Consider the following 26,679-nt stretch of genomic DNA (forward strand, 5'->3'; position numbering starts at 1 on the left):
GTTTTACGAAAATTGTCTAAAGGGTAATTTTGTCTTTTTCAACATGTGATTAAATGAATGTCAATAAATAAGTTTTTTGACATTGTCATATGATGACAATGAATTAGATCACTCGGCAATATTGAGAATATTGGGCCTTGAGGTTTGAATTTCATTTCATGGATTTTATGTGGAAATTCTAAATCACTACAACATTTACAACATTTACCGACGATTTTATTCGTCGGTAATAACCCTAAAATCGTCGCTAAATGTATTTAGCGACGATATTAGCGACGATGAAAATCGTCGCTAATTCGCCGTGCCTAAATATATTTAGCGACGATTTAATCGTCGGTAAATATTTAGCGACGATAAAATCGTCCGTAAATGTTGTAACCAGAAGTTTTTTTTCATTTTGAAACAGACAATTAGCGACGAATTTGTCGTCGCTAATTACCGCGGGAAAAAATCCCGCGTGAATTAGCGACGACAAATTCGTCGCTAAATGTTGTGACGAGAAGTTTTTTTCGTTGTGAAACAGAGTTTTAGCGACGATTTTGTCGTCGCTAATTCACGCGGGAATTTTTCCCGCGCCAATTAGCGACGACAAAGTCGTCGCTAAAACGTTGTGTGAATGATATTTAGCGACGATTTTATCGTCGCTAATTATTATTATTATTATTATTTTTTTCGTCGTTAATTATTTATTTTTTACGGTTTTTTTGTTGTGAAATTTTAAAATGAAAAATCATATAAAAACTAAATTATATTATCCAAATCAACAACTATATAAAATCCGGTTACGTACGTTTTCGGTTATCGAGAAATATGTAAATAATAAATACACAAAACAACTAATAAATCACTAGTCGCGACGTTTGCTTTGTCGTCCCGCCACTCGTTTTCCCCCTCCTCGACGAGAAACGCTCTTCTACTGGCGCTGAAGTTCTGCAGGCTGCGGCGTCGGAGTAGACTGACTTGGTCCGCCGGGCATCGTCTGCTGGCTGGCGTCGGGAGTCCTTTGCTGGCCGCCCGTCGGAGTGCGGACGTCGGGCGTCGGAGTGTGGACGTCGGCCGTCGGAGTCTGCTGGCTGTGGGATGACGGAGCCTGCTGCGAACTCTGCGGAAATTGGGACATGAACGAGCTAAGGTTGAGGCCGGGCACCTGACTCTGTATTGTCTCGGCGAACGCGGCGAGGGTCGATGCCAACACCTCCTGCGAGACATATCCTGGTTGCGACGTCCCAGCCTCCGAACCGTAGACTTCGGCGACTTCAGCCGCCATCCGTGCTCCCTGTGGCACCAAACGTCCGACGCCGGTCAAGTGATCAGTCCGCGAACCCATAATATCGCGGATCGCCTGCTGCTCTAGAACGGAAATATCAACGTCCGCTCCTTGGTGCTCAGCCTCCGCTCGCAACGTGTTGAACCTAGCGACCAGTCGATCCTGATATAATTAACTAGTTAGTATATATTAATCGAAAAATAAGAAAAATAAATGCAAACTTACATAACGTGCGGAGGCTTCAGGAGTCAGCCATTCAGACTTGTCGGACTGATGTTGGCGCTTGTAGTTCGCAAACAAGCTCTCGAATGCGCCTGTCTCGACGCTCTTCTGCATGTAAACAAAACTTCAAGTGTTAGATAATTTTAACGATTTGATGTATCATATAAACATAAAACTTACGTTTTTCATGCGGTGGGTCGAGAACCCAATCGTCCCCTGTCGAGTCTTCGTCTTCTTCTTCGCGCGATTCGCCTTATTCTTCGCTTGTATAGCCTGTTGTAATATAAGTAAACGTACACGTAAATAACAAATCGTTTAATAAACATTCGAGTAACGTAAATGATTCGATATTACCTTAAATTCATCGCTCGTATATTGTTGTATCAGCGTCTCCCATTCGGTGTCGAGCTTAACGGTCTTCGGTTTCAGCGACCGCGCCACCTGTACGCTGCTCTTGCAGTCGATGTCGAACCACGACCGCAATGTATGCCTCCAATCGCGAAGACGAGTCTTCGCGTCTCGAATGATTGCCGCATCGACAATCGCCTTCTTCTTCCCGGTTGCATCACCATCGACTCGAATGTCGTACTTGTCTCGAATCGCAGCTCGGATCTCGGCCTCCTTCGCCGGCCCCACGTTCGCATTCGTCCACCTTGGGACCGTAGGCGAGATCTTGTCTCGGACGACCAACCCGAGCGTGTTCGCGAACGTCGCGAGATCCGGATCCATCACGTACGGGCGCCGACTGGCAATAATTCGGGAGACGGGCTAAGAAGTCATCCCCGCCTCCGCTGCCTCCAGCTCCTGTAGCCGCAGCCATCTGAAATTAAAAAAAAAAAATATTTGGTTATGCATTCTTAATGATTTAAATCAATTAATTTAGTAAGTAAATGAAAAACGTTATATACTATCAATCATCGTCGTCTGACAAATCATCTTCTTCCATCAAATCTTCGTCCTCAGTTTCTTCATCATCGATAAACTCTTCTTCTTCAATATTCTCCAACAAGTTCACTGCGTCGTTGCTCACGGGCTCTGGTATCGCAGACTGATGACGCGTTGACAGTGAATCTAAATCTAACGGTTCTACTGACAACTGAACGGAAGACGAAGATTGACCAAGAATGAGGTCAATATCGGGAAGATCCCACACATTTTGATGATTACACTCTTCGACGATTCGCCAATCAGGACCATTCAAGTTATCTTCCAAGTAGAAAACTTGTTTCGCTTGAGTTGCCAAAATAAATGGCTCGTCTTTGTACCATTCTTTTGCCACATACACGCTTGTCAAGTTATTGTCGTTGCGTGTCCTTTTCCTCGGATCTTGATCACCGAACCAACAACATTGAAATAAGACGACGCGACAATTGTTCTGATACGTCAAGACAATGACGTTTTCTACTTGACCGTAGAAGTCGTGACCTCCTTCACTTGGTACACATACCCCGCTATTCTGAGTTGTTCTTCTGCTATCACGTTGACGAGAGATAAATTTAACCCCGTTCACTACACAACACGGATACGTCTGTGGTGCGAAATGTGGTCCCAATGCCAATGCATATAATTCGGAGGTAACGGATAATCCGTCTTGGCTCATGCGAAATACCTACATACAACCATTAACGAGTCGGTTAGTAATTATCTCATATTTTTTGAGTTTGGTAGTGAAATACCTTTTCCCAAAACCACTTTGGGAACTCAAGTCGATGCGCTTCTTCAACATCTGGCCGACCTTCTAATTCCATGAGATCTATGTGTTCACTGAAATAACATTCATGTTCATTTAATACATCACTTCGTATCTGTGTCTTTCGTCTTCCCCTCGATGTTCAGCAAGGTACCCAGAAGATTGTCGCATACATTCTTTTCTATATGCATTACATCGAGGTTATGCTTCAGCGTAAGACTCGACCAATACGGGAACTCGAAGAAAATACTTTTCTTTGTCCAATTCAGCTCACTCGCATCGCGCTTTCGTTTCTTCCCGCCGAAGTCAGGGTGCTTCCCCGGGGTTGCATCTCCCACTAATCGCAATTGTCGAAGTATATCGCTCGCTGATTTTCTCACTGGTGGTGGTCGTTTCTCATTTCGTACCTTGTACAGTTTGCTCTTCCTCATCGGGTGTAACAACGGCAAGAATCGACGATGATCGCAGTAAACAATCTTGTTTCGAGCCTTGAAAGATGGTGTGTCGTTGTTACACGTCGGACAAGCAAGGTACCCTTGACCACTCCATCCCGACAAACTGCTTCTCGCTGGAAAATCATTCACCGTCCATAGAAGTACGGAAAACAACCTGAATAGCTCACCGGTCGAACCATCTCTCAACACAACACCGGTTTCCCACAATTCCTTCAGCTCATCAATCAGCGGTCGTAAGAAAACATCCATGTCTTTACCCGGCGCACTACGACCTGGTATAAGCAATGTTAACATCAAGTACGATGTTTTCATGCACAACCACGGCGGTAAATTGTACGCAGTCAAGACTACCGGCCACATATTGTACGATAAACTCATGTCACCAAATGGGTTGAAACCATCGGCGGCAAGTCCAAGCCGGACGTTCCTCGGTTCTGTCGCAAACATGGGATATTTTCGGTCGATCTCCTTCCACGTTGCTCCGTCAGCAGGATGTCGCAGTACACCATCCTCTTTAATGCGTTCATTCTCGTGCCACTGCATCTCTAGAGCTGTGTGCCGACTCGCGTACAGTCGCTTAAGTCGATCTTTCAGTGGAAAGTAGCGCAACACTTTATGCGCTACTTTTTTTCCACCGTCTTTCATCAGCCACCGACTCTCATTACAAACTGGACACTCGTCTAGATTGGCGTTGTCCTTCCAAAACGACGCGCAATCGTGTTTGCAAACGTGAATCGACTCGTAACCCATACCAAATCGACGCAATTTCGCCTTTGCTTCATAATGTGACTCTGGAATCGTGTTGTCGATCGGATGAGATTTTTTCAGTACTTTCAGAAGCTGATCAAACGACTTATTCGTCCACTTGTTCATCACTTTCAAATGCATCAACGTGACAACAAATGAGAGTGACGAATACTCCGTACAACCCGGCCATAATTCTGTGTTCAGGTCGCTGAAAAGGTCATCGAACTGTCCACTCTGGTATTCTGCATTCGGGTCAATACTGTCATCGTCACCGTCTACGTCGTTGTGATCTAAGATATCGTGTACAGCATCAAACATCCCTCCTCCTCTGTACTCCGTCTGATACTGCATTACGTCATCTTCTTCCTCCCCGTGAAAGTTCCACCTCGTGTAATTCCTCTTAAATCCTCTGATAAAGAGATGATTCTCTATATCAGGAATTTTTTGCATCAACACGTTGTTACACCTCTTGCATGGACACTTAACTCGTCCTTCGACATTTACGTGTTGTCGGGCCATTGCCATGAACTCTGTCATGCCAGCCGCAAACTCAACGCTTAAACGTTGGTCCTCGATTATCCAATTCCTATTTGGATAACTCATTTTACCTATAGATTGAACATTTCAAAATTTAGTAGTTTTCGGATTTTATTTTATAATTTCACGATCGATCCTACCGAAATTTCGACAGAACCTCCCCTATAAACTTAACAACCCGGCATCAAGCCTTTAACTTTAAAACCTGCATAGAAACATCCTAAAACTAACAATAAATCCAATCTCAGTGGTTCGATTATTAAAATTCATAATCCATCACATTTTTAATCATTTATAACAACAATTAAATACAATTCTATTTAATTTACATAAACTAACTAATTGTTTTTACATCATTTTACCAAATATAAAATTTATAACAAATATATAATTCATTTATAATTTATAAAATTTATAACAAATATTTATAATTCATTCATAATTTATAAAATTTATATTTGGTATAACAAATATATAATTCTAAAAATATAAATTATAACAAATTTATAAACTAAAAATATATAATTTATTTATAACTAATTTATACTTATATAACTAAATAAATTATATTAGTTATATATAACAAACATTTATAACTAAAATTATATAATTCATTTATAACTAATTTATAACAAATATATAACTAAAGTTTATAATCCTATAACTAATTAAAATAAATTTATAACTAAAGTTTATAATCCTATATATATTAATCATATATACCTAATATATAACTAATATATACATAAATTTATAACTAATATATATTAATCCTATAACTAACTAATATATATATATATATATATAGTTTTTTAAAAAAAAAACTTACCGATCGGACGACAAAAAGAAGAAGAGGGCGCGGGTTCGCGGGGAAGAGGGGAAGCAGACGCGGGTCGGGGGGAAGAGGGGAAGCAGACGGAGCGGCGGAGGGGCGGCGTCGGCGGCGGAGTGGCTCGGCGGAGGATCTGCACCGGGAGAGAGAGAGAGGTAAGGAGAGAGATGCATGTGAGGAGAGACAGAAGTAAGGAGAGAGAGAGACTTACCGGGTAGCGTCGACGGCGTCGGCGGCACACGGCGGAGGACGGCACGGCGACGGCGGGAGAGAGAAAAAGAGAGAGAAAATCGATTTAGGTTAAAGAAAGAGAAATGGGGAAGCTGGGTCGCGATCTGGTATTTAAAGACATTTAGCGACGATTTTCTCGTCGCTAAATGATTTAATTTCGTCGCTAAACGAACTTACGTTAACCAGGCATTTAGCGACGATTTCTTCGTCGCTAATAGTAAATTTCACATAATTAGCGACGATTTTATCGTCGCTAAATCATTTCGTTTTAATTTAAAGGGGGGATTTTTCCCTCTTTAAAATTCGTCAAAATTCGAAAACATTTAGCGACGACTAAATCGTCGCTAATTGTATAGCGACGACAAAAAACTATTTAGCGACGATTTTATCGTCGCTAAATGTTTTTGTCTTAATCAAATTGGAGGGATTTTTCCCTCTTTAAAATTCGAAATTAATTCAACATTATTAGCGACGATATCGTCGTCGCTAAATGAATTCAGAAATCATTAGCGACGAATTTATCGTCGCTAATTATTTTCCCGCGAACTTAGCGACGACAAAATAGAATTAGCGACGATACATTCGTCGCTAATTATCTTTGCCGCCAAACTTTATTATTTTTCGCACCAAAGAATTAGCGACGATGTTATCGTCGCTAAAAGGGTGATTAGCGACGATTTATTAGCGACGATTAAGTCGTCGCTAATAGTTTCGTCGCTAAATGTGGTATTTCTTGTAGTGAATGGGCGTTTCTTATGTTGTAATGAACAAATTAAGAAACATCTAGAAGCATGTTCTAGAGTGCTCAAAACCGTCCAACCAAGAGAAGGAAAGAGGAATTATTTTTTGCATTGATGTATGTAGACACTTGCCAAAAGAAAAAGAGGAAACAAATTTCAAATACAAGGAATATAGATGGGCGGCCAAGGCTAAGGGAGAAGCAAATGAGTAAACAAATCCAAGGCCTTCTAGAAGCCTATTTGGATGTGTGACATAAGGCAAGGGGAAGCAAATATTTTTTCATGAATGTGTGATATTCTATAGAAAAGAGGAAACTACCTTTTGAAGGTAATATTGTCGCAGTTTTTCGGACAACGATTTAGGAGTCGCAGACGGTTAGACCCAAGGCCGGACCAAGTGGTCTCGTCTCGACTCGAGCGTGTCGGGCTTGGTATCCCAAGCCGTCCCTTAGCTGTAGCTGATCTCTATCTCGTCCAAGCACCTGAAACGTGAACAGAAAGGTGTGAACTACAAAGGGGAAACAGAGGGGTTGCCTCTGTTTACCTCTCCGACGCTCAACATTAGCAGGATTGAGGTGGTTTGTAGAGGGTTTAGTGTTTAGAGGTCGAGACTTGAGAGAAACGAGCGAGGTACGAGTTCAACAGCGTTTCAGTACTCAAATTCGGATTACCTGGACTAGGGGATGGACCCCTCTATTTATAGGCGACCAAGGGACGTATTGAGGGTCCCTTGGCCGAGTGAGGCTGAGTCGGCCATCGGCCGAGTGAGGCTCGGCCGGCCGATGGCCGAGTGAGACGATGGCCGCCGAGGGAGATTCACTCGGCCAATGGCCGAGTGAAGGAATGGACGCCGGGTGAGCTTCACTCGGCCATTGGCCGAGTGAAGAGTCTGGGCCGAGAGAAGACTCACCCAGCGGCCGACCAAAGTTAGCTGTTGGGCCGGCAGGGGGCTTCATTCGGCCTTCGGCCGATCGAGCGTGTTGGGCCGCCTGGGGCCTCACTCGGTCATTGGCCGAGTGAGCATGGTGGGCCGGCTGGAGACTTCATTCGGCCCTTGGCCCGGCGAACACGCTGGGATGTCTGAGGCCTCATTCGGCCATGGGCCGAGTGAGCATGGTGGATCTCGTTCGGCCATTGGCCGAATGAAGATATGGAGAAGTTCACTCGGCCATTGGCCGAGTGATGGGCCTGGGCCGAGAGAAGGCTCACTCGGCCATTGGCCGAGTGAGTTGATGAGCCGGCCGAGTGTGGGCCGGAAGTAGGGTTTCACTCGGCCATTGGCCGAGTGAGCTTGCTCGGCCGCCTGAAATGTTGATCGAGCCGTCGGACCTCGTCGGGCCGACAACATTAGCCCCCCGAGTTTGGCACCGGGCGTAGCCCGTGTGGTAAACTCAAGCAACTCCGTCTTCAGTTGTCTCGCCGAACCGTCTTGTCAACAATTGGTAAGCCCGCTCACCTTAGGTATTTTTTTAATATTTTCGCTGACGTGTTCATCGTTATTCGCGCTCATAGATCCCACCAACCGCCTGTCGGGGTGTGGGTCCGTTGAGGACGACCTTTTCCCTCTTCTCGAGAATCAAGACGCCGAATTGGATAATTTTTGGGCACAACTCTCGCCCACCCCTCCCAACTACAACGCATCGTCTTCGTTTGTCTCGAGCAGGAACGTGGTGGATACGACGGGTGGCGATTTTTCTTTGATCGAGGCGTGGTTGGCCGACGGGGAGGGGGACACGCGCGCCGGAGACTACCCAAACCGACAGGGGAGCGCCGGCTTGATGGCACCAGCCGCCGGGGACAGCCGGGCCGACCAGCGCGAGGCTGGCTTGGCCGAAGGACGCGCCACGGAGGTCGCGCGTGCAGGGTCGATCCTGGCGCCGGAGGAGGCGGGCCGGCCACGGGCGGCGCTGTGCAGGCCGCCGCCAACGCCGGGGGAGTCGCGCCTGGCTGGGTCGGCGCCGTCTGCGCTGGACCCAGCCCCGGGATCACGCCAGGAGGGCCGCGCGCGACGATCCCGACCGGGGAGCACGCCGACAAAGCAGAGGAGGCCGGCGCCGGCGTGGAGGAGGCCGCGCCCGGCCGAGTCGGCGCCGTCTGGGGCGAACCCAGACCTGGGGGAGACGCCCCTCACCCCGGGAGGGCCGAGCCGGTCGTGGAGGACGCGGGCGAGCCTTGGGGCGGCGCGTCTGGCGAGGCCGACGCCGGCGATGGCGCGCCGGCGTGGAGGAGCGCCGCCTGGGGCGGCGCTGGTGTCAGGGAGGACCACACCCTCTCGGGTGGGGTTGTGTTGCAAGTGGTCGGCGGCCATGGGAGCCCAGGTGGGTCAGGCCCAGCCGGGCCGGAGCGCGTCCATGGCGGGGGAGCGCCGCCGGCGGCGGCCGACGCTGCAGGTGGGGGCGGCGGCGCCGGACAGGAGGAGTACCGGCCGCCCAACGCCGGAGAGGAAGAATGCCGACCGCCCATGGCTGGAGAGGAGGAGGCGGCCACCTTGGCTGCCTTGCAAACCCTAGGGCCCAATGGGCCGGGCCTAGGTGAAGAAGATTTGGCCCCTCTTGGGCCGGGTCATATGCTCGGGCCGGACGCACTAGATGGAGGTCCCATGGCCGACCCAGTGACGCAGGGCCAAGAGGAGGACACGCTTGGGCCGGCCCTAGGCGAGATCGGCCTCCGGGCTCGAGCAACCGACTCGCATCATGGGCCTGCCACCGGGCCGGATCTGCCGACAGGGCCACCTCTCGCAGATGATACACGAGAAACGGGCCCGGCCGGGCCGAACGCACGCGCTTCGGCTCGAGCGACCCATCCTGACGCCGAGGGATCGGGTGAGGCATTGAGCCGCCGTACTCCGTCGACCGCCTCGTTCAAAGCTGATCTTTTGGACTAAGTGGTTGGTTGCACACTTAGGCTCAATCCCTAGTATCCTCCCTTGAGGCTCTGCGAAAGGATGTGAGTGATCAAACCAATTTAAAAGGTGGCTAGTCAAAATAGATGTATTGACATCTTGGCTTAGCATTAATGATGTGTCATTTACTTATAAATGGAGATTTTTTGCGGCCTTCTCTTGAGGGAGTAAATTATCGTTTGGTTTATAACACCGTTGGATTTTACAAAAGTCTTAATAAAACTTAAATCCTAAACCAAAGACTAATCATAAACTTGTTTCAACTTATATAGGCAATATGTCTCTCAACCATCTCTCTATCTTTCTTTCCTCGATCAAACTCGAGAACGAAAACTACGTAGATTCGAAACGTAACCTCGACATAATACCTACCGTTAACAAGCACAAATGGGTACTCACCACCCCGTGTCCTCCTCTGACGAATGATGATTCAACTCAAGAGGACAATGACGCCTTAGCGGCCTGGCTTCGATCTGATGAGATTGTGAGGTGCTACATCTTGGCATCTATGAACAATGTGCTGAAAGAGCAACATCGTGACATCGAGACTGCCACTGACATGCTCTACAATCTCCTTGAGATGTTTGGAGGGCAAAGGCGTCAGACAAGGCTACAAGCAGTCCGACAGTTTATGAACTGTCGCATGAAGGCTAGGACTCCTGTTAGGGACCATATGATGCTGATCATTAGTTACCTAAATGAAATGGAAATCCTAGGATCTGAGATTGATGGGAAGAATATCATAGATATGATCTTAGAAACTCTCCCCGAATCTCTTGATACCTTCATGCTGAACTACTCCATTACAAAGCTAAAGTACACTGTTACCGAGCTTATGAAGGAGCTTCACACTGCTGTAGGTCTCAATAAGAGAAAGAGGAATCAAGGTGAGGCACATGCTACTGAGCAAAAAGCCTCCGCCTCTGGAACTAAGAAGAGACCTCACAAGGCCGATAAAAAGAACTGTCCCGCCTATCTCAAAGCAAAGGAACATAGTATTGTACTAGTTACCGAAGCATGCTTAGTAGCTGATAATGTATCAACGTGGATTCTTGACTCCGCTGCTACTAACCATATTTGTTGTTCCTTGAATGGTTTCAAGAAAACCAAAAGCTTAGAGGAAGGCGAGTTCTGTTTCAAATGGGGTGATGGGAGCCTGGTGTCTGCAAAGGCTGTGGGATCCGTGACGCTGTCTTTTGAAGACCGCACTTTAAACTTGAATAATGTTTATTTTGTTCCTACCTTTGGGAAGAACTTAATATCCGTTGCTCGTCTTCGTGAGCAAGATTATTATTTAAAGTTCATTAAGAATGGAATTCGTATTTCGTTTCCTGATAATTCTTTTGTCACTGATGCATGTATGAAGAATGCTCTTTTCTACATCTATCCCACTCAACCTTCTCTTTTAGACACCGAAATAGATAATGATCTAATTAGGGAGCCAAAGAGGATCAAACTTTCTGAATCCTCCGATCTAACAAAATCAACACACCTATGGCACTTAAGACTTGGTCATATCAGTCTAGAAAGGATTAAGAGACTTGTGAGGGATGGTCCACTCCAAGCCTCTGCAATAGGTTCACTACCTACTTGTGAATCCTGCATAGAAGGAAAAATGACTAAGCGACCTTTCTCTGATAAAGGTCGAAGAGCCACTGAGTTGCTGGAACTAATACATTCTGATGTATGTGGTCCGCTCAACCAACAGGCACGTGGAGGATACGAATACTTCGTTACCTTCACTGATGATTACTCACGATATGGGTTTGTCTATTTGCTCAAACACAAATCCGAGACCTTTAACGTATTTAAGGTCTTTAGGGCTTTAGTGGAAAAGCAAACTGGCAAAGTGATCAAAACCCTTCGATCTGATCGAGGTGGTGAGTATATGTCTGGAGAGTTCGATGACTTTCTTAAAGAAGAAGGTATCGCTTCTCAGCTTACCGCACCTGGCACACCTCAACAAAACGGAGTGTCAGAGAGAAGAAACCGAACTCTTATGGAGATGGTTAGATCGATGATGAGTTACTCATCACTCCCGCTTTCCTTTTGGTGATATGCCCTCGAAACAGCCGCTTACATTCTGAACCAAGTTTCGTCTAAAACGGTTCCTGGTACTCCTTATGAACGATGGACTGGCCGTAAAGTGAATCTTGGCCGCATCCGAATTTGGGGTTGCCCTGCACACGTGCTGAGGCGAAAGACTAGTAAGTTGGCTAGTAGGTCAGAATTGTGCCTGTTTGTAGGATATCCGAAGGAAACCAAAGGTTTTACTTTCTATAGTCCCGAGGACGATAAGACTTTCGTTAGCACGAATGCTCGTTTCCTTGAGGAGGACTTTATGAAGGATGCGAAACCTAGAAGCAAAATTGTGCTTGAAGAAAAGTTGGGTGAGGAAGCTTCTACCTCATCTGTAAGAACTGTTCTTACCCCAACTGAAACACAACCTAACTCATCAGAATCTCGTCAAGTAGTACTTCGATGTAGTGGGAGGGCTGTTCAACAGCCTGATAGGTACATGTCTTATGGAGACTCTCTCGTAGCCGTCTCGGACATGGATGACCCTGTTTCCTATAGCCAAGCGATGGCTTGTTCTGAATCAAACCTTTGGCTTGATGCCATGAAAGTTGAAATGCACTCGATGTATGTCAACAAAGTCTGGAAACTTGTAGACCTTCCTGAAGGGATTAAACCCGTAGGGTGTAAGTGGATATACAAGAAGAAAAGGGGTCCTGATGGGAACGTCGAGATGTTCAAAGCACGACTTGTGGTGAAGGGTTATACCTAACAAGAAGGGATTGACTATGAAGAAACCTTATCGCCAGTCGCGATGCTTAAATCCATCCGCATACTCCTATCCATAGCTGCAGCTCTCGACTATGAGATCTGGCAAATGGATGTCAAGGCAGCCTTTCTGAATGGCAATCTTGACGAGCGCATTTACATGGCTCAACCAGACGGTTTCGTGGATAAAGGTAAAGAGACCAAGGTTTGTGAGTTGCTTAAATCCATTTATGGACTAAAGCAAGCATCTAGGTCATGGAATATTAGATTCGATGAAACTGTAAAGAGCTTTGGCTTTGAACAGTCAATAGATGAGCCTTGTGTTTACAAGTTAGTACACGAAGGTAAAGTTGTGTTTCTGGTACTATATGTCGATGATATACTACTCATTGGTAATGACGTGGGTAAGTTATCTGAGGTTAAGGTCTGGCTAGCAAAGCAATTCGATATGAAGGATCTAGGAGAAGCCGCGTGCATTCTGGGGATCCAAATCTTTCGAGGTAGGAAAAACCGGACCCTGTCGCTCTCTCAAGCATCTTATATTGATAAGATAATGGATCACTTCTCGATGCAAGACTCCAAGAAGGGCCAAACACCCTTTAGGCATGGAGTTTCACTCTCTAAGGACCAGTCTCCCAAGACTGCACAAGAGATTGAAGACATGAGGAAAATTCCTTACGCCTCTGCCGTAGGAAGCCTCATGTATGCTATGCTTTGCACTAGACCTGATATATGTTTCGCCGTTGGCGTAGTTAGCCGTTTCCAATCCAACACTGGACCCGAGCACTGGATTGCTGTTAAGCATGTTCTTAAGTATCTTCGAAGAACTAGGAACTTGATGCTTACATACTCAGGTACTGACCTGACTATGACGGGATATACCGACTCCGATTTTCAAGCGGATAAGGATTCCAGGAAATCCACTTCGGGATCTATGTTCATCCTTAATGGTGGAGCTGTTGTGTGGAGAAGTATTAAGCAATCTTGCATTGCTGACTCCACAATGGAAGCATAATATGTGGCTGCTTTTGAAGCATCCAAAGAGGCTGTATGGCTTAGAAAATTCCTTAAGTATTTGGAAGTTGTTCCAAACGTCGACGAGCCCATGACCCTTTATTGTGATAATAGTGGGGCTGTCGCTAACTCAAAGAAACCTAGAAGCCATAAGCGCTCTAAACATATTGAGAGGAAATACCATTTGATTCGAGAGATCGCGCAACGCGGAGACGCGGAGGTGAAGTAGATCTCTGGAAGATCCATTCACCAAGGCCCTAGCGAACATGGTCTTCGACCAACTTCGAGAGGGATTAGGCATGTAGGACTACTCACATCTTCTTTGAGTCAAGTGGGAGTTTGTTGTCAATGGTGCCCACAAGAAGAGTAGTAGTGTCTATTTATGTACATTTGATGTCATATAGTCTTACGAAGACTCTTGCTTGTAATTGCTTATTCATTAATAAAAAGTTGAAACGTTCATTCAATCTTCTTTGTTTGAAGCTTTATGATAACACCTTAGTCTTTTAGTCCATAAACAAACTTAACAACTTACGAAGAGACAAATGTAGATTTGCATGAACAAACTCTTCGTAGTTTGCTTAAAACGATATATTCGCAATCTTAGGGTCAAAGGACTATTGACCTCAGTATGATTGTTAGAAGAATCTATGATGTCTGGTTATGAGGCATTGAGAGTTGGAGACTCTATAGTTCTTCTAGGTATCTTCCGAAGATACTGAATTGACCAGTGCACTTCTAGAGACAATATAAGAACAAACCATTTAACCTCTTATGTCTCGAAGTCACTATGTATGAATTGCATCATGCTTACCTTAATCCTGAAATGAGACATGCCATTTCACACCTTAGTATTCTCATTTGAGAAAGTCAAAGTTCGGACTCACTATGTGATTCCGAACAAGGCCTATTGGTGAAGTACTAAGTTGTGAGTCTGTCATGAGTAACTTTGTGAAGTTCTCATAGATATGGAATTCATGTACAAGATTGCTGAAATGCAATGTATGTCACCTCATGCTTTGTTCCTTGGAGTGTGAATAAATGAACTGGCCAGTGTCCAAATTGAGTCCTGACTCTTTTGGATGAAACAATGTGACTTGTTAGCTCCTCGTCAATACATTGTTTCTAACTTATTCACAAGCGACAAAGGAGTTGAGGAAATAACAGCTAGAAGGGTAAAATGGTAATTTAGTAAATCCCGACTAGCTGATGACATTCATGAAGGGTAAACATAGATAATATTCAGTGGATCCGCTCATTATAATTAGGTGAATTCTTGAGTAGAAAATAAATTCATTTGAACCGAGAGATTTTCAGTGTCAACTCTTTAGTGGAGTCAGTTGGCATTAAGCTAAACTTGGAAAAGGTTTGTGAACTTTTGAGTCCAAGTGTTTAGCTCAAGCTTTGTTCATTTGGGTCCATGAGGTCACTATCACGAATCACATCGAGTAGGAATAGTTAAACTGAAAGCTAAGTCAAAACAAGAACGAGACAGTTTTACGAAAATTGTCAAAAGGGTATTTTTGTCTTTTTGGACATAGGACGAAAAAAATGTCAATAAATTTTTTTTGACATTGTCATATGATGACAAATGAAATAAATATTACTCAGCCATATTAGTGTAATTGGGCCTTGAGGATTAATTTCATTTCATAGAATTTTACTTGAAAATTCTTAATGGGCTTTTCTTATGTTGTCAAGAACAAATGAAGAAACATCTAGAAGCTCCTTCTAGAAGCTCAAATTTCGTCCAACCCAAGGAAAATAAGGCTGAATTTCGTTCATGCCATAGTGGGAAAGAGAGTTTATTTTGTGCATTGATGTATGAAAATACTTGCCAAAAGAAAAAGGGGAAACAAATTTCCTTAAGAAGGAAAGTGCATTTTCGGCCAACTAAGAGGAAATCAAATGAGGAAACAAATCCTAAGCCTTCATGAGGCATGTTGGACGTGCAAGGCAATAGGAAAAGAGGAAACTACCTTTTGAAGGTAATCCTCCTCCTATAAATAGGAGCCTCATTCCTCACATTTCATTCATCCAAGTTTAAGAGATTTGAGAGACTCTCTCTCTAGAACTTTGGCCGAACTCCTCTCTCTCTCCCTAGTTTATTTTCGATTTTGTTTTGGCACCTAGGTCCTCATTTGACCTAGAGTTTAGCTCTGCGACTTCAAGACTCGTTCTTAAGTCGTAGTGTTTAAAAGTGCCCACTCACTGATTCCTTTTCTTTCGAGTGATTTAGTGATAGAAACTATCATGGTTGCTCGAGGTGCCGAGGAAGGAAAGAGAGACGTGCTGCGAGGAGACGAGCGTTGCAAACTTTCCAAAAGCTTCTACAAAGTTCAAGCTTCAAGAAAGGTTAGTAAACTTCTATACTCATAATAGGTTTTAATTACATGTACTTGCTCTTTGTCTAGGTTAGTAAAAACTGTTTTTACTTGAAAAGAAATTTTTTAAAATTCCGCCGCTTCCCGAAGCGTTTAATCTTTTTCTTAAACCCTAGATCAATTCCAACAAATGGTATCAGAGCTATGGTCAAAGAGATGCATGTACATGTTTTTAAAATTATGAGCTTGAAAATCGTTTTCGAAAGTTTACTAATTTTGTGACAAGTTAGAATTGTAATCTTAGATTTTTTTTTAATTTATTGCTCATGTCTTTAAATTAAAAAGCATGTGGATTTTCTATGAGTTTGGGATGTTTTTAAAACACATTAGAATCAGTTCTAAAAGTTTTTAATTTTTTATATTGAAAAACGTGTTTTAAAGGTTTGAGAAATTTCGAGTAAAATTTTGTGACTAGTTTTGATATCTTGCTAGTTTCTTATTTTTACTTGAATCGTTTTATGCATGTTGTTATTTCTTTTATTCTATGTTATTACCTTGCTAATAAAACACATATAAAAGCTTTAAACAACATCTTAAAACGTTCCGTTACACTTGATTCTTTTTCGCACCTAAAAAGGACCAAAGTTTTAATTTATTTCTTTTTCTTTAAGCTGGAGTAAACCCGCATTAAAAGTGGCATAACTCTCAGCTCAGAAATCGAAATTTAATGATTCTTAAATCAGATTAATGCTCTGTCTGTCCGCTGTCCAATGCCACCGGTTTCGGCTCAAAAAGACATCGGAGCCGCCAGTTATGGCGATTTTACTCCGAGGTGCGCGGCTGTCTGAAACTCCAGTTTTTTTAGAAATCCGGATTTTCAAACCCCACTACCATGAGTTATAGAACTCTAATGAGAAAATTTTCTTGAGCAAAAATGTTTTTCATATGATTATAAACATGATGTGTAAAGATTAAAAGTTTTGATTTTTGAAAGATTAATTGAAATTGAATTTTTACAAAACTAGTTTGAATTTTGAAAAACCGTTTTCACTTTCAAACTTGAAAATATTTTGTCATCCAAATCAAATAAGTTTTCAAAATGTTTTCAAAACTATATCTATATCACATATGTTCAAAATCTATATGCTCTTGAAAATTTGAGTGGGAGGTCTCCTTGTAGACAAGCCAAAAAATAAAAAGATGTGTAATCTCAAAACTTTCAAGTGTTCGAGTGAGTTGAAGTTCACACGTCCCTCACGCACTTTCCCGAAATAGAAAATAGGAAAAGATCGAGTATGTACCTTGTGCCTTTATGCACTAATACTGCTCTGAACATGTCGATCTAGGATTCTCTTCTAGTTGTCCGCTCTGTCGCTCTCTAACTAGGAAATTTGTTTCCGAACTTATAAGAGTCGATGAACCAACTCCAAAAACTAAGTGGGAGGGTTATATTCGTTGTTTGTAACCCGCGATCCCCAACACTAGTGAAAGATGCAATAACGTGGGACTAAGAGCCGCTCTTGCGACCCTCACTTAAATGTGAGTACTCCAAGGCGTTATTGCTTCGATCATTGCTCAATGAGCTACGTCCGAGAGTGATGCAATGATGGCAAGGCCTCCCCTTGGGGGATTGTTTTTCAAAGCTGATCTTTTGGACTAAGTGGTTGGTTGCACACTTAGGCTCAATCCCTAGTATCCTCCCTTGAGGCTCTGCGAAAGGATGTGAGTGATCAAACCAATTTAAAAGGTGGCTAGTCAAAATAGATGTATTGACATCTTGGCTTAGCATTAATGATGTGTCATTTACTTATAAATGGAGATTTTTTGCGGCCTTCTCTTGAGGGAGTAAATTATCGTTTGGTTTATAACACCGTTGGATTTTACAAAAGTCTTAATAAAACTTAAATCCTAAACCAAAGACTAATCATAAACTTGTTTCAACTTATATAGGCAATATGTCTCTCAACCATCTCTCTATCTTTCTTTCCTCGATCAAACTCGAGAACGAAAACTACGTAGATTCGAAACGTAACCTCGACATAATACCTACCGTTAACAAGCACAAATGGGTACTCACCACCCCGTGTCCTCCTCTGACGAATGATGATTCAACTCAAGAGGACAATGACGCCTTAGCGGCCTGGCTTCGATCTGATGAGATTGTGAGGTGCTATATCTTGGCATCTATGAACAATGTGCTGAAAGAGCAACATCGTGACATCGAGACTGCCACTGACATGCTCTACAATCTCCTTGAGATGTTTGGAGGGCAAAGGCGTCAGACAAGGCTACAAGCAGTCCGACAGTTTATGAACTGTCGCATGAAGGCTAGGACTCCTGTTAGGGACCATATGATGCTGATCATTAGTTACCTAAATGAAATGGAAATCCTAGGATCTGAGATTGATGGGAAGAATATCATAGATATGATCTTAGAAACTCTCCCCGAATCTCTTGATACCTTCATGCTGAACTACTCCATTACAAAGCTAAAGTACACTGTTACCGAGCTTATGAAGGAGCTTCACACTGCTGTAGGTCTCAATAAGAGAAAGAGGAATCAAGGTGAGGCACATGCTACTGAGCAAAAAGCCTCCGCCTCTGGAACTAAGAAGAGACCTCACAAGGCCGATAAAAAGAACTGTCCCGCCTATCTCAAAGCAAAGGAACATAGTATTGTACTAGTTACCGAAGCATGCTTAGTAGCTGATAATGTATCAACGTGGATTCTTGACTCCGCTGCTACTAACCATATTTGTTGTTCCTTGAATGGTTTCAAGAAAACCAAAAGCTTAGAGGAAGGCGAGTTCTGTTTCAAATGGGGTGATGGGAGCCTGGTGTCTGCAAAGGCTGTGGGATCCGTGACGCTGTCTTTTGAAGACCGCACTTTAAACTTGAATAATGTTTATTTTGTTCCTACCTTTGGGAAGAACTTAATATCCGTTGCTCGTCTTCGTGAGCAAGATTATTATTTAAAGTTCATTAAGAATGGAATTCGTATTTCGTTTCCTGATAATTCTTTTGTCACTGATGCATGTATGAAGAATGCTCTTTTCTACATCTATCCCACTCAACCTTCTCTTTTAGACACCGAAATAGATAATGATCTAATTAGGGAGCCAAAGAGGATCAAACTTTCTGAATCCTCCGATCTAACAAAATCAACACACCTATGGCACTTAAGACTTGGTCATATCAGTCTAGAAAGGATTAAGAGACTTGTGAGGGATGGTCCACTCCAAGCCTCTGCAATAGGTTCACTACCTACTTGTGAATCCTGCATAGAAGGAAAAATGACTAAGCGACCTTTCTCTGATAAAGGTCGAAGAGCCACTGAGTTGCTGGAACTAATACATTCTGATGTATGTGGTCCGCTCAACCAACAGGCACGTCGAGGATACGAATACTTCGTTACCTTCACTGATGATTACTCACGATATGGGTTTGTCTATTTGCTCAAACACAAATCCGAGACCTTTAACGTATTTAAGGTCTTTAGGGCTTTAGTGGAAAAGCAAACTGGCAAAGTGATCAAAACCCTTCGATCTGATCGAGGTGGTGAGTATATGTCTGGAGAGTTCGATGACTTTCTTAAAGAAGAAGGTATCGCTTCTCAGCTTACCGCACCTGGCACACCTCAACAAAACGGAGTGTCAGAGAGAAGAAACCGAACTCTTATGGAGATGGTTAGATCGATGATGAGTTACTCATCACTCCCGCTTTCCTTTTGGTGATATGCCCTCGAAACAGCCGCTTACATTCTGAACCAAGTTTCGTCTAAAACGGTTCCTGGTACTCCTTATGAACGATGGACTGGCCGTAAAGTGAATCTTGGCCGCATCCGAATTTGGGGTTGCCCTGCACACGTGCTGAGGCGAAAGACTAGTAAGTTGGCTAGTAGGTCAGAATTGTGCCTGTTTGTAGGATATCCGAAGGAAACCAAAGGTTTTACTTTCTATAGTCCCGAGGACGATAAGACTTTCGTTAGCACGAATGCTCGTTTCCTTGAGGAGGACTTTATGAAGGATGCGAAACCTAGAAGCAAAATTGTGCTTGAAGAAAAGTTGGGTGAGGAAGCTTCTACCTCATCTGTAAGAGTTCTTACCCCAACTGAAACACAACCTAACTCATCAGAATCTCGTCAAGTAGTACTTCGACGTAGTGGGAGGGCTGTTCAACAGCCTGATAGGTACATGTCTTATGGAGACTCTCTCGTAGCCGTCTCGGACATGGATGACCCTGTTTCCTATAGCCAAGCGATGGCTTGTTCTGAATCAAACCTTTGGCTTGATGCCATGAAAGTTGAAATGCACTCGATGTATGTCAACAAAGTCTGGAAACTTGTAGACCTTCCTGAAGGGATTAAACCCGTAGGGTGTAAGTGGATATACAAGAAGAAAAGGGGTCCTGATGGGAACGTCGAGATGTTCAAAGCACGACTTGTGGTGAAGGGTTATACCTAACAAGAAGGGATTGACTATGAAGAAACCTTATCGCCAGTCGCGATGCTTAAATCCATCCGCATACTCCTATCCATAGCTGCAGCTCTCGACTATGAGATCTGGCAAATGGATGTCAAGACAGCCTTTCTGAATGGCAATCTTGACGAGCGCATTTACATGGCTCAACCAGACGGTTTCGTGGATAAAGGTAAAGAGACCAAGGTTTGTGAGTTGCTTAAATCCATTTATGGACTAAAGCAAGCATCTAGGTCATGGAATATTAGATTCGATGAAACTGTAAAGAGCTTTGGCTTTGAACAGTCAATAGATGAGCCTTGTGTTTACAAGTTAGTACACGAAGGTAAAGTTGTGTTTCTGGTACTATATGTCGATGATATACTACTCATTGGTAATGACGTGGGTAAGTTATCTGAGGTTAAGGTCTGGCTAGCAAAGCAATTCGATATGAAGGATCTAGGAGAAGCCGCGTGCATTCTGGGGATCCAAATCTTTCGAGGTAGGAAAAACCGGACCCTGTCGCTCTCTCAAGCATCTTATATTGATAAGATAATGGATCACTTCTCGATGCAAGACTCCAAGAAGGGCCAAACACCCTTTAGGCATGGAGTTTCACTCTCTAAGGACCAGTCTCCCAAGACTGCACAAGAGATTGAAGACATGAGGAAAATTCCTTACGCCTCTGCCGTAGGAAGCCTCATGTATGCTATGCTTTGCACTAGACCTGATATATGTTTCGCCGTTGGCGTAGTTAGCCGTTTCCAATCCAACACTGGACCCGAGCACTGGATTGCTGTTAAGCATGTTCTTAAGTATCTTCGAAGAACTAGGAACTTGATGCTTACATACTCAGGTACTGACCTGACTATGACGGGATATACCGACTCCGATTTTCAAGCGGATAAGGATTCCAGGAAATCCACTTCGGGATCTATGTTCATCCTTAATGGTGGAGCTGTTGTGTGGAGAAGTATTAAGCAATCTTGCATTGCTGACTCCACAATGGAAGCATAATATGTGGCTGCTTTTGAAGCATCCAAAGAGGCTGTATGGCTTAGAAAATTCCTTAAGTATTTGGAAGTTGTTCCAAACGTCGACGAGCCCATGACCCTTTATTGTGATAATAGTGGGGCTGTCGCTAACTCAAAGAAACCTAGAAGCCATAAGCGCTCTAAACATATTGAGAGGAAATACCATTTGATTCGAGAGATCGCGCAACGCGGAGACGCGGAGGTGAAGTAGATCTCTGGAAGATCCATTCACCAAGGCCCTAGCGAACATGGTCTTCGACCAACTTCGAGAGGGATTAGGCATGTAGGACTACTCACATCTTCTTTGAGTCAAGTGGGAGTTTGTTGTCAATGGTGCCCACAAGAAGAGTAGTAGTGTCTATTTATGTACATTTGATGTCATATAGTCTTACGAAGACTCTTGCTTGTAATTGCTTATTCATTAATAAAAAGTTGAAACGTTCATTCAATCTTCTTTGTTTGAAGCTTTATGATAACACCTTAGTCTTTTAGTCCATAAACAAACTTAACAACTTACGAAGAGACAAATGTAGATTTGCATGAACAAACTCTTCGTAGTTTGCTTAAAACGATATATTCGCAATCTTAGGGTCAAAGGACTATTGACCTCAGTATGATTGTTAGAAGAATCTATGATGTCTGGTTATGAGGCATTGAGAGTTGGAGACTCTATAGTTCTTCTAGGTATCTTCCGAAGATACTGAATTGACCAGTGCACTTCTAGAGACAATATAAGAACAAACCATTTAACCTCTTATGTCTCGAAGTCACTATGTATGAATTGCATCATGCTTACCTTAATCCTGAAATGAGACATGCCATTTCACACCTTAGTATTCTCATTTGAGAAAGTCAAAGTTCGGACTCACTATGTGATTCCGAACAAGGCCTATTGGTGAAGTACTAAGTTGTGAGTCTGTCATGAGTAACTTTGTGAAGTTCTCATAGATATGGAATTCATGTACAAGATTGCTGAAATGCAATGTATGTCACCTCATGCTTTGTTCCTTGGAGTGTGAATAAATGAACTGGCCAGTGTCCAAATTGAGTCCTGACTCTTTTGGATGAAACAATGTGACTTGTTAGCTCCTCGTCAATACATTGTTTCTAACTTATTCACAAGCGACAAAGGAGTTGAGGAAATAACAGCTAGAAGGGTAAAATGGTAATTTAGTAAATCCCGACTAGCTGATGACATTCATGAAGGGTAAACATAGATAATATTCAGTGGATCCGCTCATTATAATTAGGTGAATTCTTGAGTAGAAAATAAATTCATTTGAACCGAGAGATTTTCAGTGTCAACTCTTTAGTGGAGTCAGTTGGCATTAAGCTAAACTTGGAAAAGGTTTGTGAACTTTTGAGTCCAAGTGTTTAGCTCAAGCTTTGTTCATTTGGGTCCATGAGGTCACTATCACGAATCACATCGAGTAGGAATAGTTAAACTGAAAGCTAAGTCAAAACAAGAACGAGACAGTTTTACGAAAATTGTCAAAAGGGTATTTTTGTCTTTTTGGACATAGGACGAAAAAAATGTCAATAAATTTTTTTTGACATTGTCATATGATGACAAATGAAATAAATATTACTCAGCCATATTAGTGTAATTGGGCCTTGAGGATTAATTTCATTTCATAGAATTTTACTTGAAAATTCTTAATGGGCTTTTCTTATGTTGTCAAGAACAAATGAAGAAACATCTAGAAGCTCCTTCTAGAAGCTCAAATTTCGTCCAACCCAAGGAAAATAAGGCTGAATTTCGTTCATGCCATAGTGGGAAAGAGAGTTTATTTTGTGCATTGATGTATGAAAATACTTGCCAAAAGATAAAGGGGAAACAAATTTCCTTAAGAAGGAAAGTGCATTTTCGGCCAACTAAGAGGAAATCAAATGAGGAAACAAATCCTAAGCCTTCATGAGGCATGTTGGACGTGCAAGGCAATAGGAAAAGAGGAAACTACCTTTTGAAGGTAATCCTCCTCCTATAAATAGGAGCCTCATTCCTCACATTTCATTCATCCAAGTTTAAGAGATTTGAGAGACTCTCTCTCTAGAACTTTGGCCGAACTCCTCTCTCTCTCTCTAGTTTATTTTCGATTTTGTTTTGGCACCTAGGTCCTCATTTGACCTAGAGTTTAGCTCTGCGACTTCAAGACTCGTTCTTAAGTCGTAGTGTTTAAAAGTGCCCACTCACTGATTCCTTTTCTTTCGAGTGATTTAGTGATAGAAACTATCATGGTTGCTCGAGGTGCCGAGGAAGGAAAGAGAGACGTGCTGCGAGGAGACGAGCGTTGCAAACTTTCCAAAAGCTTCTACAAAGTTCAAGCTTCAAGAAAGGTTAGTAAACTTCTATACTCATAATAGGTTTTAATTACATGTACTTGCTCTTTGTCTAGGTTAGTAAAAACTGTTTTTACTTGAAAAGAAATTTTTTAAAATTCCGCCGCTTCCCGAAGCGTTTAATCTTTTTCTTAAACCCTAGATCAATTCCAACACGTGCATCGTTATTCCCTATCGGAGAATCAGCGATTTGGGACGGCTTCGACTGTTCCGGCGTCGACTTCCCGAGTTCTCTTTCGTTCGCGAGCTTTAGAGGTCTGAGGAAACGTTTCGGTATCCCGGAGTCCGTGTCGCTACTGCGACCATTGCCTGAAGATCTCCCCACTCGTCCTCGGAAGGGATGCGCCGCCGTCCACGAGGCTAGTCTTCGCGGGGGGTTGCGGCTACCTTTTCAGCCCGTGATCCAGGACCTTCTAGCTCGGCTCGGTGTTCATGCGGCCCAGATGTCTCCATCCTTTTACCGTATGGTGGCTGCCTGCCACATGATGCTGCACCGAGCGAAAGGTCGAACCGTTACGGCCGACGACATCAGGAATCTCGTGGCCGTCTTCGATGTTCCCGGGAAACTCGGCTTCTACAAGGTTCAGCACCAGGAGCGATTCCCCATCCTCACCAAGCTGACCTCGAAACACCGATACCCTTGGGTGTGGGTGTTCGAATCTGCCTTCGGGACGGCACCTCTCACCATTGGCCCCGTCGCTGAATTCCCGGCTGACTACGGCATCGAGAGCTCTGAACTCGCGCTCGTGATCGGAGCGGTCCCCGACTCGAGGCGGCAAGGATCGCTTTTCGAGTCCCCGGACCTTATGGCGAGGACTGGGTGGTTCGTGCCTAGTGACGATATTCCTTTGCGCCCTGGCCTCGACGCGGGGGCCACGGAGGATCCCGAGTCCGAGGCGGGGGGTTCGTCAGCTCCTTCCCCCGACGCGGGGGGTACTGGCCGCGCATATACTTTCGCGTTATTGTGATATCGTTGTTTTCCATTATTTGTGCTTATCGTTATGTTTTAACTGACAGACGCTCTTTTCTCCTCTGCAGGAATCATGGCTCGGCATCATCGACCGCGCACACAAATGCCGAGAGCAACGCCCACTGATGACGCTACGACCGTGGCCCGCCCTCCAGCTGAGGCCCGTCGCGGAGGGTCGCCATCGCGGGCGAGGAATGAAGCGATCTCCTCCAACAAGCGACCATCATCGTCGGCTTCTCTCGGGTCACCGCCCGACCACAAACGCGCTCACACATCGACGGTGTCAGACAGCTTGGACTCTATGCTCCTAGCGGAGGCGGCAGAGTTGAGAGACCAATGCTCCCGAGGGATCCTCGAGACCTCCTTGCGAGATTTCAAGGGTCTGCTGACGACGAGCGACCTTGAGCACTTCCATAACAGGATCGGCGACGCCCGAAAGGTATGACTCGTTTTGCTTGTGTTATGTATGGTTGTCGTGCTTATCGTAATCATCCGCGTTCCATTTGCTTGCAGATGCTCGCGCGTCAAGAGCGGAGCGATCGCATTCTCCGAGATATGCTACGACGCATGCAAATCATGGAGAAGGAGAAGACAAGCATGGCGGCTGCGCACGCTGCCGCCCTAGCGGGGGCTCGCACCGCCCAAGAGTTTGAGGCGCTCGATGGGGAGCTAGAGCGAGCTCGCAGGGAATTGTCCACCGAGAAGGCGCTTCGTGAGAAGGCGGAGCAGGCAGCCGACACATTCCTGGGGGAAACGAAGAAGCTTCAGACGGCACTCTCGAGCCGGGATGCAGAGCTGAGCATCGTCCATGCTCGACTATCGGCGAGCGAGATCGCTCGGGTTAAGGTCGAGAGGGAGAGGGATACCCTTCGGACGGAGATGCAGACCCTTGCCGAGGAGAAGGAAGACGCCGTGCGATCCAAGACTGACTTGGAGCACGACTGGGACTTGGCGTTGGAGGCGGCTCGTTACGAGGCGGCCAGGCGAGTTCGGGAAGCGACCGCGAAGGAGAACGCGTCTCGCGGGACCACGTTTTCCTTTTTAACACCATGTTCCCTCCTTACGACGACGAGCTGCCGGAGGACGACCCGCATCCCCGAATCCCTGCCGAGGCTGCGCAATCGACGACCCATCAACCGGATGGAGAAGCCGTCGGCGGGTTCGGCGCTTCTTGCCCCGAAGAAGATGAGGAGCATATCGATTTCGGCTCGGAGTAGCCAACTTTTCTTTAGTTTTTCGCGCAATTGTTTAGCGCTCACCTATTGTTTGCTTTCGGATTCTCATTTGTTCGGCATGCATCGTACTTTCTTTGTTTCTCTCGTCGGTTTGATTGTGTGACATTGTCTTTCTTTGATTGAAGTTTTTACATTCGTTACGCGTCTTATTTTCTCGATCTATAATGCTCAGTATATCGGTTTGCGCAATTTGAATAGTGCGTGTCTTACGAGCCCGGCTTACTATGCTTAGCGTAACCGGTTGGCACGGCTTACTGCCGCATTTGGCGGCGAAGTTTCCCGCGGACGCTGGCTAGACCAGTGTCATCCGGCGGGTGCGATTTTCGGCCATCCATTCGTGACTCGCTGCCTATCGGCGTGCGCGAGCTGGGTGGCCGTCGCGCTCATCCTCCGGCGAGTACGCTACCTATCGGCGTGCGTATCGGGGCGAGTTCGAAGTTCCCAGTGAGCGTGGTACTTGTTGGTACGCGTGTCACGTTTTGGGTTTTGACTGCCGGGATCGACAATCCGGTGCGCGGACGTGATCCATCGATGTCTTGCTGCCTATCGGTGTGCAAGGTGCATCGATGTGCGAGAGGGTCGCAGCGAAAGACGTGCGAGGCCGGAGGTCCGGTGCGCGGATCCAACCTGTCGACGTTTCGCTATCTCTCGGCGTACGACCTCAACCCGTGCGAGAGCGTCGCACGAGGAGGGTACGAAGTCGGAGGTCCGGTGCGCGGATCCGATTTATGGGTGTTTTGTTACTGCTTGGTGCGTGAAAAGTGGAGTAGGCGGGCTTGTTATCCTCACCTTATCCTCCTTAGCCCCCCGAGTTTCTTGGGTGCTCGTAGAGGAGGCTAGAAACTAAGATACAAAGTTTTGAAGTGAAATGTAATTTATTAAATTATTGAAATGGTTC

General features: G+C 44.7%; 1 protein-coding gene across 1 annotated transcript in view; it reads right to left on the bottom strand.

Moving 5' to 3' along the window:
* Positions 1 to 913: 913 nt before the first annotated feature.
* Positions 914 to 26,679, bottom strand: part of LOC149404062 (uncharacterized) — a 33,898-nt gene continuing 8,132 nt past the window's right edge. The window contains exons 2-4 of the mRNA XM_089607380.1: positions 1,670 to 1,762; positions 1,493 to 1,597; positions 914 to 1,429 (exon numbers count right to left, since the gene is read on the bottom strand). Of these exons, the coding sequence (XP_089463506.1) occupies positions 914 to 1,429; positions 1,493 to 1,597; positions 1,670 to 1,762 (714 nt within the window). The remainder of the gene's footprint in view (positions 1,430 to 1,492; positions 1,598 to 1,669; positions 1,763 to 26,679) is intronic.

This window comes from Urtica dioica, chromosome 2 (assembly GCF_054948205.1).
Source record: "Urtica dioica subsp. dioica isolate 48M chromosome 2, U.dioica_male_clone48M_v1_H2, whole genome shotgun sequence".
Lineage (NCBI taxonomy): Eukaryota > Viridiplantae > Streptophyta > Magnoliopsida > Rosales > Urticaceae > Urtica > Urtica dioica.